Here is a 19224-nt window from a genome sequence, read left to right as displayed (position 1 = left end):
CTCACTAAAGAAAGAGGCACCTTCCTGCTCCGGATTTCAAACACTATCATACCTACTATGTGAGGCAGTTGGCCCTGTAAAATATTCTTTTTCCTTTATTCCATCAAGGTAAATCTCGTTAGCAGCATATTGCATTAAGAATTTGCAAGAGCCGGGTAATGGTGGTGCACGCCTGTAATCCCAGCACTCGGGAGGCAGAGCCAGGCCAATCTTTGTGAGTTCGAGGCCAGCCTGGGCTACCAAGTGAGTTCCAGGAAAGGCGCAAAGCTACACAGGGAAACCCTGTCTTGAAAAAACAAACAATCAAACAAACAAACAAACAAACAAAAAAGAATTTGCAGGAATGAGGGCCTGCATGGGTCCGCACCAGGTCCTGTGTGTGTGTGTGTGTGTGTGTGTGTGTGTGTGTGTGTGTGTGTGTGTGTGTGTTATGGCTCCCAGTTTAGTGTTCTTATGAGATTCCTGAGTGTGTAAACGAGTAGGTCTCTGTTTCTCGTGCCTTCTCTTGGGCACTTTTCCTTCTGTTTGTTTTGGCCAATTCTGGTATGTTGTTTTTTGTTTGTTTGTTTAATCTTATTATATTTTATTTTATTACATTATCCCTTAGAAGCCTGGTTATTTCTCCCCTAATGAGAGACAGAAAGGGTGTGCATCCAGAGGTGAGGGGAGACGGGGAAGAGCTAGGAGGAGCAGAGGGAGGGGAACCATAGTCAGGATACATTACATGAGAAAAAAATCTATTTTCAAGGAAAGGGAAAAAGAACAGGTGGTTAGGGAAAAGAAATTGCTGGAGTCTTGGCGTTGTCACCAACAGGTGCAAACGTGGTCTCCACCTCGTGTGTTGCTCCATACTTGTTTGTTATCCTGCTCAGATATTAATCCCAGACCCTATCTGCGAACAGCAGTCTTTAGAATTCTTATTAGTAGAATCGTAATGTCTTCAAAAATAGCATTGGCTCCACAGTGTCAGCTTCCTCCTGGCCACCTCAAATATGCCTTTTTAAAAGTGTCAAGTTGTTACCTGGGTTTCTTTCTGATTCCTTAGTATAATATTTTTGTGGTTTTTTTAATTTCCTTTTTTTTTTCTTGCCACATATAGTAAATACTACTCTAATTCACCCAGCAGACCTCAGAACTGCGCTAATCTCTCATGGATGGTGACATGAAAGTAAACATGTAAAATCTAGTGTGCTTGCTCATGTCACATGCCTCCTTCACTTTCTAGCCCTCTCATCGGTATATTACCTTAGCCATCAACAACTCTACTATTTTGTGAGCTCCATGTTTGAAGAAAGATGGTTCAGAGGACCATTTTTTTCACAGCCACAGCTTAGCGGCCATTAGGGAGTTGCCTTAGAATACAGTAAAAAGGCCCTGGAGTAGGAGGAAATCCCTTCAGGTCCCTGTGCCACTGTCTCCTGACCTCATTCGGCACCCTGGGTTTTTAATTCAGCCTCTACTCTGTCAGTTGGTATGGTCTTTGATCCTGGCATGATTAACCCTGTAAAATCAGTATTAAAAAAGACTTTCCTATTGTTGGCATGAACACCATGTTTTATAAAAATCATTTGGAGATAGAAAATTGTCCGTCCTCTTTTGGGCTTTGTTGTTGTTGTTTCTAAATTTAAAAATGGATTATGTTCTCTTAGTAACTTTTGCAGTAGATACCACCTACCAAAGTGACAGATGATTGCATTAAAATTAGCAACATTGCCCATGAATTAATAGAATTCTGTGTTTGTGGAATTAGTCTGCTTTGGTAAAGCAACTTTTATTTAACGCCCTGGAAAGCTAGAAATGGGGAAAGGCTGGTATTCAAGTGAGACCTTGCGGCCAGTAACAGTTCCCACGCTCGGCTGTAGCAATGGGCGTCTGCAGATGTGTGGGCTACCTGTCTCAAGGACAGAGTCAATTCTGAGAACCATGTTTAGAATCCCGTTGATAGCCACTTGTGTTTGCTTATTGCAATTTCTGTGTTCTCATTAAAATGCAAATTTTGTCAATTTCTTTATTATCTTTTTTTGTTGCTGAACTTGGGCAGAAGATACTTAATTTCTCAGTCTCCCATTTCTGATTTTTCTCTTGTACCTCCTCAGTAATAGAAGTAAATGCCTTGGCCAGTTGTGACAGCTTCCTGTGCAGGCTGCAACTAGGCGAGGCTCAGCCAGGGTGAGCCTTAGGCAGTGTCTTTGACTTCCTGCTTGTTATCTGATGTATGGGTAGAAGGGCACCCCTCCTTTGTGGTAACCAAGATGGATTGACACAGGCTTGTCACACTCTCAGCCCACCAGTAGGCTGGAGGTGGCGGCTTCTTACCTTATAGCCCTTGCTTTGTCTGGCTGGACGGTGCTTAGGGGAGAAGAAGACAGACACACAGACACGTGCTGCCACTTTGTACTTTTGACGGAGCGAGGTGACTCTTGGGTTCTTTCTGCTGCAGTGAAAAGAGAAGAATCAGCAGTGACTGGGCAAGTTTTCCCAGTGAAGTCCTCAGTGAGATAGACTTTGGCCTCCTTTTTAAATTGTTCTGAAGATGTCCTCAGTTTGCAAAGTAAGGAATTGGCAGCTTGTGTTCAGTTGCTCAATTCTGGTTTACAAAAATGTGCTGGTCTGTGAAATCTACAATCCAAAGAGCACTGCTGTAGGGAAGAGGCCTCCAGGAGGATGAAGACAGGACAGGAGAGCATGTGGGAATGTCCAAGGAATTCTTCCTCCTCCGACCACTGCTTCTGGGGACTCTTATGTACGAAGAGGCAGAGTCCCAGGCCACGGTTACATTTGTGACTCTTCTGTATGCCACCCTCTTACTATGATATTATTGATGAAACCCTTTCATGTAGCTCTGCCCTCTTAAAGTTACTAGGGTAACCTAGAGATTGTCAAATCCAAAAGGGAAAGACAGACTGAGCTGGGCACATTCAGTGTGCTGGAAGATTTCCAAGATACCCATGGTTGGTGTTTTGTTTTTGTCTTGTTTTATGTTTAAAAAGAAAAATGCAGTCTCAGAAACTTTATAAGAGACTTTAAAAATTCTTCCTGAGTGTTTGCTTAGCATTTAGATCTCCCGTCCACATTAACTTTTAGCCTGATTTGTCAAGAAAAACAACAGGAAACAGCTAACTTCAGACAGAAGAAGCAACGGGACCCTCCACAGTGAGCAAGTAACTTCAGTGCTCCCAGGGTCGGCACAGATTTCACTTCCACACTTCTTCCTCGCCATAATCACGGTACTCCATTCTATAGCTTGTTCCTAGCTAAAATATTCCATTTCATGGCCTCGAAGTTCTGGGATCCTTCTTGCATTTTAAATACACTTGACCTACAAAAGTTATTTGTAATGAGGTTCACCTGGGGTGGGACCCGGTGTGTGCGTGCGTGCGTGCATGCATGTTAGAGTGTGTGGGCTGATGCTGTATTTTGCCTAGAAGTAAATCCAGTTGGCACAATGAGACCTGACTGGTTGAAACCTGAACAGAGTGTACAGAGTGTAAGCCCCTCTTCTGAAGCTACAATGACTGGTTTCTTTTCATTAGCAATTGACAGGAAACACCCCTCTCCCCCTTCAGTAATTCCCACAGTCACTTAGACCACTTCAGATACTGTTTCATCAAGAGGATTTTGAAGACATTTAATATCTCCCCAGGACACAAATGGGGCTTCACATGATATGTCCTTTGCTCTCTGGAAAGCCTGACCCCTGCGTAAGTGGCTTCTTTGGCCTGATTCGCAGACTCTTTGAATAATGCAGTACCATGGACTCCAGTTGGGGATCATCTTGCTGTTATTAACCACAGCCTGTGCTATCTGAAGAATGTAACGCTTCTTAAAGTTTGATTTGGGGTAGGTTGGGGGGGCAGTCCTTAGTTGTGATTAAGCAGTCCTGTAATAAGTCAAATAAAATTGCCACATCCTTACAGAAGACATTGTAAATCTGCCTTCCTACAATTTTTTTTTTTAATAGACTGTGACAAAAGAGGAATTGAAAAGAGGAATTGACACCCTCGTCAGGCTATTAGCACTGCGTCAGAGATGCTGGCTTGGCCTGCAGAAGCAGCTGCTGGTCTTCTCTAGCAGTTGTGTGTGTGTGCAAGGGGGCCAGTTGGAGCCTTACAACTCCTGTTGGAATGAAAGGGTTTTTTGTTTTTGTTTTTATAAGCAAAAATGGGAAGGTCTCTTATCTCAGCCTGAAAACAGTCCTTGAGTTTCCTGGGGCTTCTAGGCTTTGCGCTCTTAGAAGCAAGCGTGTTGTTGTCATGGGAAGTCAGGACACAAGGTGGCACAGTAGGACCTTGTTCTGTGCAGAGTGAGGTGGCTCCGAGATGAGCTAAGCCTGGCGGCTTCCCATTAAATCAAGAAGCAGAGCAAGGATCAAGAGTTGTTACCTAGGCACTGCAGCAGTGAGGGGTGAGAAATATGAAAGGCCAGGTTGCCCCTCCCAGGTGCCTCAGCGGCTTTTCCTGCAGCCCCTGAAATACAGGCTTACTTCTGAAGATCTGCATGCTCTTGGATTCAGTGGGAAGATAGTTACTGACCTGAGGTCCAGCTCTGGGTTGGAAGCCAGGCGTAGACAGATAAGACCCAAGACAATCGAATAAACAAGGACTACAAATAAAGACATGGGCAAATAAAGTTATTTTAGGGAAAGTTATTTTAGGGAGTGTCATGGTATCTGGAAACCAGCTGGACTTTGTAAATCAATTATGACGAAAAGGGGTCACTTCCTCTTGGCTGGTGGCCGGGATCAGTTCTGAGGGCTTCGTGTGGAGAAGAAGGAAGGCGTTCATGCCTAGGGCTTCAGGCTGACTGTTCGCGATGGGGGGCAGCCAGTGAAGATGTCCGGGAGTCGAAGCAGAGAGTTTAAAAGTGAATGGCAGCCAGACTAGAACATGTAGACGAGGGGACTCAAGTGGAACCGAAGTGGACCAAGGGCAGCTCAGACGAAGGAGGGTCTGGTGGGAAGAGCGGGAGATTCACCGAAGTGAGGCTGCAGCCAAGGGGCTGTACCAGTGGGTCTGTGCCGCACAATGCCATCTCCGGTCTCCAGGACAAATCAAAGGGCGTGAACAATGAGGCTGAGGGTCCAGCGGTGAGGCCTTTGTAGTCATGTCGGAAAGACAAGACAATGGCAGTGGAGATGGGAGGCAGACATGGCGGGAGAGATAAAGATTGCCCCTAGAAGCCGATCCTTCTTCTGGATTTGGGTGTCTTGTAAAGATAAAATTCAGAAGATTCTACTACATAGCTTTCTTCATCCCATTCCTCACTTCCACTACTAAAAATAAGCAATTGTGATAAAAATTGACCCAAAGTCCCCAGGGCTGGAGGAAAGGGGCCTGGTGTGGACTTTACAACCCAGAAGTGCCTCAGTACCAATTACAGTGATAGCTTTCCCTCAGAGGCCAGTGACCTTAAAATAGGGACACATGCAGCATCCTGTTTTTGGAAGAGGAATTCTTACTGAGTTTTTCTCTCGGTGCACTATTTTGAGCTATTGTTTCATAATCCCCTCCCTACTTCCCTATACTATTCAAGTCAAACTTTGAAATTTGAAAGGACTTCTGTGGAGTTTCCAGACTCCTCTAGTCTACCCAACCCAACAGCTTCTCTGTGAGGGAACTGTTGGTAAGAGGAAGAATAAGCGAGGCCAGTCATGAAACAGCCTTACAAGTAGCAGTTGATATTTGAAGCTGGTGGTCTGACATTCCAGGAGTGTTCCCCAGAGGTGGAAATATTTTTAGAGTGAAGTAAGACCCCTGAACAGTATAATTACAGATATTCACAACCCACATGATGCAGAGAACTGTAAGAACTGCCTTGATTCCACTTTGAAGCAGTACATCTTGCAAGGATATTCCCTGGAAAAGGATTGTCCCTGTACTGTATCGTGACAGAACAGACTTTTTAAAGTGACATTTCTTTTTCTTTCCCTTTATGAAGGCAAGGTTCCACAGTCCCCCGCCAACTTCTGACTCATTACTTCTTTTCCCGATGCCCCATTAAAAAGAAATCCCTTGTCGTGTGCTCTCAGGCTTCAGCTGCAAACCAGATAAAACTCTTACTGTTACTACTCTGTTTCCGGCTATTAGGGTCAGCTGTGTAGCTTTAGATTTGCTTCTTTGCCCCAGTCAGAGACAGCTCTAACTGTACTTTCAGTATGCACAGCTTTCAGCAGGCAAGGATTTAGGTGCTGGGAGTTAGAGTAATAACTCAGAGGCACGTTAAGAAATTAACTATGTAGAGACACCACCTATAGAAGAGAATCATCTGCCCAAATTTAAATCATGATCATGGGTCTGAGATACCATGACAAACTGACCTGTGGTTTGCAGATGGTAAGTCTGCGTTCTCCATGAGGCTATATGAAAACGTTTCCATAAATTCATTTTATACTGCATGGACAACTATAGTTTTCATCCCTTCATTGTGGTCTGTTCCCCAGAATAGCATGCTGTGTGGACTCCTGGGCTATGTACTTGGCCGTGTGCCCTTGGCCACGTTGTTTAACACTTAGTGTGACAATTTTTTCATCTGTAAAGTAAGGAAGCTTTTAGGACTTTCTCAGAGAGCTATTTGTAAAGAGCAGTACACATCTATGTTCACTAGTTGTTTTTACACACAGGTCTCACTTTTAAAGATATATACATATATTAGAAATAAGAAGAAAAGCTATCTTTTCACCCTTCGAGTTATAGGTATACTTCATATGTGTTTAGGGTTTTGTTTGATTTTTTTTTTCAACTCTCTGGCATGGTAGGCAAGCCCACCTCCTGTTAAGCCACAGCCCCAGCCCATACTTCACATGCTTTTGAATGAACTGTAGGAACATCCTTACATTTCAGTGATATTTTTTCTCAAGTGACCATTTATTTCTGAGGAATTGCTTGAATGTAGTCCATCCATCCTACCTTGGTCTTTCAGCAGCCCATGGTATTAATGCTCCAAGTCTGTCCACATCTGTATCAGTTCAAGGCTTCTGACTTAGAGGTGAAAGGCTCTGTAACCATTAGCAATCACCAGCCTCGAAAGCCATTTATTTCTCCTAGGGACATATTTATTAGGCTATATGTACTGTGTAATTGAAGCCAACTTCTCTATAGCTATAAAAACCTGAACAACTATATTCTTAATCTTCTCTCAAGATGCCAGGCGACACAGCATGGGAACTCCTACTCCAGATCCTGAAGTCCAGCCAGCCCTCTGCATTATAAGGGTGATGCTATTGCATAGTGACCATTAGTAGGCTTCCCAAAGAAGAATGCCTTCATCTTTCTGGGGCTGGTGGGTCTGGGCCACGTGTTCTTGGCAGCTGACACTGTGTTTGCACTGAAAAATTACTCTGCAGAGTTGATGATGGTCTTTGGCTAGAGGAAAGAGGGGGGAAAAAAATCAAACAGTCCAAACTAGAATAATTTTTCATTTTGTTTTCTGGATTTAATTTTGTGATGTATTGTGTTTGTCAGATGCATCAGTGGAAATGTACCCTGGCCCGAGCTTTGCTTTGAGTCTATGTTGACATACTTATTTAGCCTGAAACAACTTTAGAAGTCATGATCCTTATTCAGTCAATCATCAGTCATTGCATGTAGCTGCCAGCTTCTCCGAGCCCCATGGGCAAACTCTGACTGTCCTTCGATTCCAGCCCATCCCCTCTGCTCCTTTCTTCCTGAAAGAATCACTTTCTTTTCTCAGTTCTACATGTGATAGGGTTGCCTTCTGTTGTGGGGGTTCATGCTCATCACCCTGTTATTTGGGTTTGTGAACAGCCTGGGAACCTCTCCAGGGCAAAGGTTATAGCCCAAGTTCCTGGAGCTCCCCAGCCATGCTCTGCTAGGCACATGGCAGAGCTCAGTAAATCTTGGATGAAGGAATAATCTCATGCCAGGTTCCATCTTACGATTCGGGTCTTAGCTAAGATGCCGTCTCTTCAGTGGACTACTTTGTTGCCCAGAGTTTAAAGTAGCTGCTCCCAGGTCCAGCTTCTTTCTCATTGTAATTCACTCCTCATGGGAATTATCTACCATGTTGCTGATGCTCTCCACGGACTGAGTGCTGTGAAATCAGGACTTCAGCCTTGCTCACTGCTTTAAGTCATTTCAGTCGTGGCACATAGTAGGGCTTGTGTGCACTGCAGTGAAACTTGTGAGTGAATCTGTCCTTATCCCTTCCAGCCTGAGCTCTCCCTAGCATTTCAGTTTTATCTGCATGGCGGCCAATAGAAATTAGCATTCTCACGTGTATCTGTTATATTACATCCTCTTTCACAGGTTCTCTATCAAACAAAACGAGAAAGCTGGTTGGTAAGGAATGGTATTCATGGCTTGTTGAAAACGTCCTAGTTTTCAGACTGTCGTTTCTGCTTGCATGGAGGAGCCTTGTTCTCAGCTGCCGGTCCTATCCCAGTGGTCCCTCTCTCGCAGCTCACCACCATCAGCAGGCTGATGCGTTAACTAGCAGAAACAGTTTTCACAGAGCAGCATCTTGCTTGTGCACGTTAGTGTTGTGGTGTGTTCTTCAGTGCAGTTCCCTCCCTCACAGCCATTGTCTAGAGACTTCCTTCTAGACAGTTCCAAGAAGAGGAGATGTGTCCAGTGGTGTGCAGAATAGTTGACTAGGGTTTGTTGGACTGCTCAAAGGAAACCCAAGTGTTTTAGCAGGATGGCCACATCAAGAGACCCAGTGAAAGGGGGATGGAAGCCAATAGTGGAGGAAGTGCCAGACAGTGATGCTGTGAGTTTTTCTTGTTCATTAGATCCTCTTCGTATGTCACAGTGACTTTAGAATCCACCCTTTCAACACCCTCTGCCCAGTTTTTTTCTTCATTCTGTCAGTCAGGGAGGGTTGCCTGACACCTCATGTCCTTTAATCCTGGAGGACACTGGGGCCGTAGAAGCCCTCTGTCACGGCAACTCCAGGTTCACTCCTCGCTGGGCTAAAATGAAATTTCTGTTTAGCTTCCCCGATAGCTCAGCTGAGCATTCCTATTTCTTCACCATTTCATTCTGTCATTAGGGCAAGGACAAATGTTTATCTAGACAAGATTATGTATGCATCAGCCTGACATGATAGTCTACCATATGTTTCTAGTGTTCAGAGGTTGAAGCAGGAGGGCCATGAGTTCAAAGCCAGCCTGAGATACATATTAAGACCTGGTCTCAAAAATAAAAAGAGAGCAAAACCAAGGGCTGATGACACAGCTCAGCTGGTATAGCACTGGCCTGGTATACATGGGACCCTGGGTTCCATCCTCTTACCAGAAGGGGAAAGTGATGTGTCTGCGCTCATTTGCAGGGAAAGAAGCGACGCTTATGAGATGCAGAAGTCAGTGAGAACCCTAGCAATGGTTCTCAAATGTGTCTTACTTTAAAATGCGGTGCAGATTCGTGTTTATTGTAGTATCTGTGTGTATATGTACGATCACAAATAAAGCTTTCCTTGTTGCAGGGGATAACAACATACATAGTAGCAAAGGCACCTGAATCCCATGAGCCAAAGAACGTGATGTTTCTGTGTATGACTTCCTTGCTTCCCAGATGCTTGTATAGTGTTACTTTTTCCTGTAAGTTATTTGTGCCCAGCCATTAAAACACTTCTTCAGGAATATCATTCTTCCACTTAGTAATGTGAGAGTGAGTCCAGGAGCAAAGTTTTGGCTTTGGTATTTAATGAGGGAGAGAGCACTCCCTTCACAGCGTTAATGGTCATGTCCCGTTCACTAGATCGGTTGCCTTTTGTTTTCTCTGCTGGGAAGTGTAGAAATCCAGGTCCCAGGCTTTTCTCACTGCATGTATCACACCTAGGCTCACACCTTGAGCATATGCCTCCCTGTAAAAGTTTTCTGGATTCTCTTAGAAGTAGCATTTGCTGCTGTAGGGTGCTAAGAGCAGATGGTGCCATCCATCAATGCTTTCCTCTTTGGGGAACCTTCTTACCTTGAGTGGACCATTTGAGCCCACCAAGACAGGTGCTGCTTGTGCCCAGATGCCTCACAAGCAGTATGTGGTGTGCTTTATAGAGCACGGCCTTCTTTCCTGCCACCACAGGATGCACAAAGAATGAATTTGCCTAAGCAAACCAGGGCTCTGCCATGGAGAAGGAGTCTACCCAGCTCAGGGTGTTCTGCAGTTTCCTCTTTCTGGGGAAGAGCTGTGTGACATGATTTCTAGGGTTTAGAGAATGTGTTCCCAAATGTGACCCTTTGACTGTGTTCTAGGGCTTTTCCCAGCTGCTTTCAATCCTTCTGAATCCTTTTTGCTAAAATAAATTATAAATTGTAATAAGGAAGTTTGTTCCAGCATTCATATTTATTAGATTTTAAGATTTAATGACCATATGGGCCTAAAACAAATCTATGGTTCCCCCCCACACACACACACTTTAAAGCAGTCAAGTGGAATGTCTTGATTTTGACTATTTAAATATTAATTTGTGGTCATAACCTACTTTGGGCTTCTGTCAAAGGGTGTGGTTTTTAAAATGAAGGTTTCAGCAACTCACTGGCAGAGAAAAACAAAGGCCTTCTTACAAAGAGGTGTTCTTATTTGTTGTAAAATACAATTTGTGGGGCCAGGCATGGTGGCCCATGCTTTTAATCCCAGCACTGGTCTACAGAACTGTGAGTTCGAGGCCAGCCTGGTCTATAGAGCTAGTTCCAAAACAGCAAGGGCCACACAGAGAAATCCTGTGGGGGGGGGGGTGGATTTTTTAGGTTAGCTGGGACCTTCTGGAACATCATATGGGCAACTTCCTAGAGGAAACATGCAAACATGCATTAATTGGTTACACCAATTTCTTTCATGCTGGTTGATATTTTATTGTTAATAGTAGAAAGGCTATTATCCAATTTTTATTTTAAACTTGCTATCTTTTCACCTCAGTGAGGTCAGTAATGATGAATAATGTCCAGTATGTCAGTTTGGGGACATTCACAGAAGGCAAAACTGTGTGTCTGTTTTTACTGCCTCCCTCCTGTTATACCTACCCTTCTCCATGCTCTTCACACTGAGTTTGTGTTTTGGAGGTGATCTCTGCATTGTTACTGAAGGGAGAGCTCATTCCTTCAAGCATATGGAGTGCTTTGTGGGTGGATTACCCCACAAGTTATTTAGAAGTTCTGGTGGTTTCCAGTTTGCCGATGTATAAGAATGTTGTGTCTTTCTGGGTGCACCATAGGGAATCTGGTATTGTTCCTCTGTGGCAAAGAATGAAACATACATTACCTTACAAATGGCAATCTTAAGAGACAGTTGGTGACTACCCAGACCAAAGTCTTACAGAACCAGTTGGAGACTCTATAAGAAGTTTTGTGGAGAGCCAATGAATACTGATCAATTAAATTTTATAAAAAACTAACTGTCGTGAAACTTGGCTTATTCCAATTAAGTATGTAAGAATTAGGAGAAAATGTGAACCTACCCATGTAATAGTATATAGTTTTGAAATGTATGCAGTGATTCAGTAATATGATTTGATAAAGATTCCTTATGGACAGCCTATTGGCCAATAAAAGCACCTGATTTTTTTAAATTAAAGTCATATAAAAATTATTCAGTCCAGTCTGAAATCTGTAAGTAAATCCTCCCCTAAATCTTTTTATGTGTTAATTAACTCAGCAAAATGATTTTTCCCTGATTGAAATTGGCTAATCCTAATCATTTTTTTCGTAGATGGTGTCAGTCAGCCAAGGAAGGTAAAAGAACATGATGTTGGAATAGGACCAGGACAGGAGAGAGGCTGTCAGAAATTTTGTGTTATTTAATTACCTTAACAATCTTAAAAAATGGGCCTTGTGATTTCCACTTATTAGTGCAGAAACTAAGCTGCAAAAGACTCAAAGTGACCTGCCTGCCTTTGCCTCACTTGAAACAGTAACACTCTTTCTGCTCTTTCATATTTTCTTTTTTTTTAATGTATTTATTTATTTATTATGTATACAGTGCTCTGTCTGCACATATCCCTGCAAGGCAGAAGAGGGAACCTATTTCGTTACAGATGGTTGTGAGCCACCATGTGGTTGCTGGGAATTGAACTCAAGACCTTTGGAAGAGCAAGCAGTGCTCTTAACCTCTGAGCCATCTCTCCAGCCCTCATAATTTCTTTAAATATGTTCCTGACCGACTCTTACCTTGTGAGATTTTGTTAACACTGCAGGTTTCTGCTCCCCTGAGGTGGGTAGAGGGTGCTGGGATTGTGCATTTTTTTAAATGAAGTGTTACATTTTGATATCTGAGACCTACTCTGTCAGACCATGGTAACCTCATTTTTGTCATGTGAGAAGCCTTGCCAGAGAGTGCCCCTAACTTCTCTGAGGAGCAGTGACTCTTGCCAGGCCTCCCTGGTTGTGTGTACATTAGCATTGCGCATCTGAGTGGGATCCTCCTTCCTACCCACTTCCACTGCTTCCTGTTATTCTTGCCGGGTTAGCATGGCTTCCCATCTGACAAGTGACTTCCCAAAGACTTGAAATTCAGTAGGCTGCATCAGAATCACTTCTCGGAGCCAAGCTGAATGTCTGTGCAGAATCATCACATCCCAAATGTATCTTTGGCATCAGTGCAGATGGGATCTGCAGCTTGTGGTCTAACTCCTGCTCCAACAAGAAAAAGAAAAAGAGGTGGCAGTTGGGGAAGTGATTACTTTTCTGACACCAGCTTGTACTTGTTTTCCTTTCTCACCTCCCTTCCCCATGCTTGTTTGGTGACAGAGTCCCCATAAGCCTGCCTCTGATGGCTGCTCATTTTCCTAGAAGTGATGAGATCACTGGCTCCCTCCTGCGCCGGCCCTCCCACTAAGGACAGGGTCTGCGGACAGCCCACCAGGTTCAGCCACCACCTTTGTCTCCTTTGCCGATCTCTTTCTCCCTTACTAGCTTTTTCTCTCGGCTTTGTGAAATTTTCCTCCTTCCTTCCAAATGGCATGCTTACCTCTCCAGAGCCCAGTCCAAGCCCCAGTCTCCTCCAGAAGCCAAGTTAGGGAGCTGCTTATATGACTGACAGATCTCAAGATGTGTGCTGATGATCCAGAGGGTATCCTAAACTAACTTGAACTTGTGCTCCTATTTTATCCTTCTCTGCTGGCGAAAGGACAGTCGGCTTTATGTTGAGGCTGAGCTCATCCAAGCTAAAGGAGGCATTTCTTTGCCTGAAATACATAGGGGAATAAAAAGACAGGAGGGGGGGGGGATATAAATTTAACCATGCTGTCCTTTAAAACTAAATATATACCCCTTTCTCTGCCCTGATTGGTCCATTTCCGTTGACAAGTGGATCGTAAGGAAAGGGAATATCCTGAACTTAATTGTAAGTTAAGTCTCTCTTAGTCCAGAAGAGCATTTGAGATTCTGTCCAAGTGTTCAATCTCCCAGGCCGCTGAGGTCTGTGAATTTCTTTTCCCAGCCTCCAGGCTGCTGCAGCACAAGTCAGCATAGCTAATGCAGATAGATCTCCTGCCTCTCGCTCTCCTCCTCCCTCAGCTTTGATTCGATATGAACAGCCTGGTAACTCCGATGCTGGGGAGGAACCTGACAGAACTCTGCAGATGACTAGGTGGCCATGAAACACCTGGGGATTGTTCTTTAAGAAAAGGTAACATTTATATGCTAATGATGTCTCCTCCCCCCTCTCCTTGTTGCATTTTTTTTTTCCCTAGGGCTACCAGTTCCCAAGAAGAGTCCGAAGTCGGTAAGGACTTGTCATTTACTTGGTGTTTGGGGAGGGGGAGGAAGGGGAGCGGGGGGATGGGGGGACCCCAGCGGACGGAAGGTTCGGAGGGTTCCCTGCCTGGTTTCACCTCACTAAATGTGTTTTAGAGTGGATGCAGGAGCCAGGAGCACAGGCTCATTTAATTAAGTTCTGGGGAAATGTTTGATACAGATGGTATTTGCGTTTGTCTTTTAACTATGTAGAGATGTGTAAGCAGCATGCAAAAGCTTTGAGGATTGAAACAATGCAGTTTGGCTTCCCTACACAAATGCTCGCAACTCCTTTGAATGGGCGAGTTACTGAGCTGTTTCAACTTGATACAAATGCTATTGTTTCCTTTGGGGGAGGAAGAGAGAGAGAGAAAAGGCTCCACCTGCTCCTCAACTGGTGTTCGCAGGCAGCGGTTCACATGGCTACCGGCTCTCTCAGAGCTTCCTTATGCACTCAATGGTGAATTAATCACAAAACCTAAAGCCCGTGGGTTTGGAGGAGAATTGCTATGCCTGTGTATGTCCATGCCCGGGTGGAACAGTGTTCATGGCCCGGCACTGAGAATAAGACATTTCCTTGCAGGGGAAATATCCTTTGTTGTTTGCTAGCTTTAGCAGCATTATGCTGCAGGTATAGGATTCTTTTAAAAAAAAAAAAAAATCAATATTTTGCTGTCCTTTCTAATCTGGTTTCCCTGAAGATGCATTACCTACTTGGCAAGCTGGCTAATAGCCTAGAGGCTATAGTGTTTTGTTTGGTCGTATGAGCTTTACCCCCAGGGCACTAACAACAAATTAAAATGCTACTTAAAAACTCAAAATCTGTGATTTGAATGCCTGTGAAATTGAACGAGGTGGTAGAAGCTTCCCAGGTCATTAATATTAGGATTAAAAAGGGGCTTCCTTGTAACTTAGAAGATTTGTGACCGGGGAAATTTGTAGCTTTGTGCCATCCGGGGGAGGCACATTGAAAACTTTGCAGCTTCTGGCGCTGCAGCTGAATTCTTTACACCTGTCTCCAAGCATGGCAGCACCAGGCAGAAGTTTATTAAGGAGATGAGCGAGGGGAGCTTTACGCCTTCGGAAGCCTGACTCCCTAGTTTTTCTCCCAAAGAGAAAAACGTGCAGTAATTGATGTGCTTCTGATGGCACAGGGCTGGCCATGGCAACCGGAACACTGACTTCAGGGCTGCTTCCCATGTCAGTTTGTGTTAATGTCCAGGCAGAAGAGTGCTGCTTGGTGCCCACAGTAAAACCACAGAGATGCCAAAGTGTCTGCATGTGCGCATGTGTTTATCGCCATCCCTGGGTCATAGTCAGAAACCCATTCAGCCTTCAGACAAATCAAATGCAGCTGGAAGATGTGTCTCCCGAGCTTGAGTTAGTGTGAGCCTTCTATGACCATGCTGTGCTGATGCATGGACCTGTTTCACACACCCCACATGCTGTGGAATCTTGACTGGGAACCACCACTTTGCACTAATAACATGATTTCAGGTATCAGGGGTGTCCGCTGCTGTTCGCACCTGTGCAGGAGAGGTTTTTGTAATATTTGTATATCATCTTCCCTGAAGTATTTCAGAATTACCTGGCGGACACCTAGTAGTATCAAGCATGTACAGAGCCCATGTTCTTGAAATCAGTTAAGAGAATGCTCTAGTAGCTTATTTTTGTAGTTGCCATGTCATTAGTGAGCAACAAGCCAATTACTTAGGTTGCATTCCTAGGAAAAAAAGCTCGCTTAACTGCTTTGCCCACAGTCTGCGGGGCTTCTAATTACCACAAGCTAGGAGGGTGGGTGCTGCTGGACCCAAGAGCTTGGAGCTTGTCCTCACCCAGGTCCTGCTTCAGGACAGGGATGGCAGCTTGCATGGCATGCTGGCACTCCGGCAGCTACTGCACATGATTAGGGGATTATCAGCCAAGGGCTGCTGTTGGCAAGAGAGCATTGCAAGCATCTGTGAGCAGTGGGGGCTTGTACAGGTGGATGGAAAGCTGTTTCCCTTTCCGTGGGTTGAATGTGGATGATGTCCTGCCAATGGGACAGATGATGGTGAGATGCTTTCAGCAGGGTTGGAGGGAATCCACAGGGACCATGGGTGTCCAGGTGCTGGTTGAACCACTCAGGTGATGGCAGCTAGTGCCACTTCTGCAGGCTGCAGAATTAGAAGTGCAGCAGTTGTGCCTGGGTTGTGATCCATACAGATTCCACCCCAGCTCAGTGGTTTAGTATCTAAACCGGGTCCTCACTATTGCTTGCTTGTCTCTCCCACTGCACCCCTGAGGTTCTGACACGCTCGGCTTCCTCTGATGATGGACAAGGTCTCTGTGTTGCCATACTTTTTCTTTCTTCTTTAATGTTTTCAATAATTAGGCAGTTGAGATTTTATTAGAGCGGAAGGGCTTAGCATTTTAATGTTGTTCCTCCTCCTGGGTTGTCCCTATAGCTTACTCTTAATAAGAATTTAACTTGCTAGATTTAGTTCAAATGGTAAGGTTGTGGGTTTTTGTATACTCTTACGGGATAATGGTGGTATCTTAATACTGTCTGATTAATTTAATACCTGGATTTCTACGTCACAGATTTTTCTACCACATGGCAGTAAAAAATAAGACACATTTGCTGTGGGATTTTAGGTGTCTCTGGAAAACTTAAGTTGTGGCCCAACTTAATTATTCTGACTAGAAACTTAATTTGAACTGTCAGTTTATATCACACACACAGAGATCTTATGTGGGGCCTTTAAATTCTGAATTGCACACTCAAACAAATTGTAAGGCAGATGCACCTGTGTTCCTGCTGGGTCACATCCCACCTTCCCCATCCTCCCTTTGCTAATCCATCCATGGCTCTGCCTTGTCACCAATCTTCTGTTCCTTTGTCCATCCATACATTTATCCTCTACTTACTCAAGCATTATCCAGCTTTTCTTTCAGCAAATTAGTAGTAAGGACTACTAAGATGGAACTTGAAATGAGACATTGGAAATACAAATGTTTACTAACTGTCTTCAGATGCTACAATAATGCAGGTATCCAGAAACTAAGACAGAAGATATCCCTGACTCCCAGCAGCTGGGGAGAGAAATAGAGACCTGTCTATAGAAATAGACACTCTCCACCTGGGGATTAAAGTCTGGGGGCATACATATTGAAAGTGGATGAAGGAGGACCAAGTGTGCATATTACTCTAGTCATCCTGCTGTCAGTTCCAGTGACCTACATGGAATAGTCTTCCGAAGCCCAGACCCAAGGTAGAATAAGGAACTGTGCTGAACTGTGAAATTACTTGGAGTTCTCTGGCAGGCTGGGAACACCCAAAGTTTTACAAACAATGACAAGATGGTGTCTTCAAGACAGCAATAGGAAGTTTCACTTCCATCCCTTTTACCTGCAAGAGATGCTGAATGAAATTTCTAGAACTAGCCATTAAGACATGTGAGGGGGATACAAGATCTCTTATGTGATGTATGCTTTTAGGAGACACAAGACCTCCTAGATGATGATGTATGCACTGGGAGACACAAGACCTTGCAGGGGCCTTAGATGATGATGTATGCACTGGGGAGACACAAGACCTGGTAGGTGACTCCTACCTGAGTCGCTCCCTGTGATGTACACTACCTCTCACACTGCACTCCTAGTCTTCACAGTTCCAAAGCTACCATGTAGATCTCATCAAAGCTTCTTCAGACCACAAGGAAAAGCCGTGAGAATGGTAGATGAGGGAAGGAATACACTGACTTCAAATTGTCAATCAAATTGTCCCACCTCAGTGAACAGCCTATTGGAGCCCTTAGAAGCATTGACTTTCCATTTTGCTAAATTTCTTACAGCTTATGTGACTCAGATTTCATTTTTATATCCAACCAGTGTTCTCCTGCTCTTCTCCCTTAATTCCCTTCTCCTGTCTTTGAGAAGAAATTTGATGTGGAAGCGGATAAGAGATACAGGAAAAGGCAAAAGTAAAGAGCAGCCTATGCTTTGGACTAGACCTGGTGTCTGATTTTCTCACTTCTAATGTCCTTGGCCTCATACCTCAGCAGCACTTGGATCTGCTCCTATTGTCCGTGAAAACCACTGCAGTGGCCTTGGGTCTTGGCAGATACATCAACTGTAAATAATTTGGCTTTAAAGTGGATCAATTTGTCATTTTTAAGCCACATGAATTCTTCTCATCATCTAAGCTCCTAAGTACTGTCTGTGTTCATTTGCTCTTCTGAGCAAATATTTTCAGTTCACTTTATAAGAACCTCCATTTCTACATCATTCTGTGAAATACTGATGAGATAAATTTTTCCCCGTTTCCATTTATAAAAACCATCGTGCCTTCCCAATTTTCCCGACCTGACAGTAAGTAGGATGAGAATCATTCATTTTAGGGAGATAGGTACAATTCCATTCTAAAAGGTTTTGTGATACAAGTTCATGGCCAAGGACTCTTAAGAAGATTTAAAATTAAGCCCATTTCTTCTTCCAAGTTGGCAGAGATTTGAGACTCAGACATGAAATTCTTAGTTAAAAAATATCAGCCTAGTGACAGTAGTTAGGATTGGTGATTTCTGTCTGGGTATGTGGCTTCCCACTCATTAGCTCAAGCAGGAGTGTTGTTGGGGTGAATGCATTGTTTCTAAGGTGGTGTTGCGGGGCGGGGGGGGGGGGGGTGAGTTCTTTGCTTCTAAGGTATTTTCTTCTTCCTCCTGTCTCCCACTGGACCTATCAGCAGTGTCTCTTCCTCATCACACCCCTGCCCCACGGGAGGCTACCTGAGGTGCAGAGCAACCAGGAACCTCAGCCTGGCCTCTCTGCTTCCTGTCATTTCTCTCCATCACTTAACTCCTGGTTCATTTGCGTTTCAGTGTCAGTAGATTCTTCCCCCAGAGCTAGAAAGGAAGCCTCCTCCTCACAGTGTCACGTAAGGCGCTTGCCTGATTTACCTTCCAAGTTCACGTCCAGCCCCCCACCCCCCACAGTGCCAAGCTAGCCATTCATTCTGCAAACTGCAGGCTGTCCAAGCTCATTTCTATGTTAGGACTTAGCATATGCTGGGTCCATTGCCAAAATACTCTTCTATACGCCCATCCTTAAACCAGCTATCCAAAGGACATTGTGGTGCATCATTTTAAAATATATTCTGAATGTCTGATTCATTTCATATCCATCTACACACATACATTCATACTTGAGTATAAATTCCAGGCAGTTAGGTAACATCATTTTAATTATCTGTTGTGTTTCTTAGTGTCTGGCACAGTATAAATTATCCATTTGTATTTGTTGATGGAGTTGAATAAATAGGTTGCAGGTGGTTGCTGTAGGCAGGCCTTGACTGGTATCCTGTTGTTAGTGTGTTAGGTGTTTCTCTCCATCCGTGGGCTGCCTGCACAGGCTTCCCTTTCTTAACAGGGCTAAAGATACAGCCTTATGGCTCCTTGTCTTAGAGCCAGTGTCTCACTTAGGGAAAGGAATTGAAGGTAGCACGCACATAGAACCCTAGCACTCCAGAGGCAGGGGCAGGAAAATCGAGAGTTTGAGTT

The 19224-nt window shown here is 44.2% G+C and overlaps 1 protein-coding gene across 20 annotated transcripts in view; it reads left to right on the top strand.

The window, feature by feature from the left end:
* Positions 1-19224, top strand: part of Magi1 (membrane associated guanylate kinase, WW and PDZ domain containing 1) — a 629136-nt gene that overhangs the window by 574544 nt on the left and 35368 nt on the right. For all 20 annotated transcript variants that reach the window (XM_036181540.1, XM_036181545.1, XM_036181547.1 and 17 more), the window contains one exon: positions 13645-13676. In XM_036181540.1, coding sequence (XP_036037433.1) covers positions 13645-13676 — 32 coding nt within the window. The remainder of the gene's footprint in view (positions 1-13644; positions 13677-19224) is intronic.

This window comes from Onychomys torridus, chromosome 3 (assembly GCF_903995425.1).
Source record: "Onychomys torridus chromosome 3, mOncTor1.1, whole genome shotgun sequence".
Lineage (NCBI taxonomy): Eukaryota > Metazoa > Chordata > Mammalia > Rodentia > Cricetidae > Onychomys > Onychomys torridus.
The sequence above is the reverse complement of the archived record's forward strand: the minus strand, read 5'-3'. Positions and strand labels throughout refer to the sequence as shown.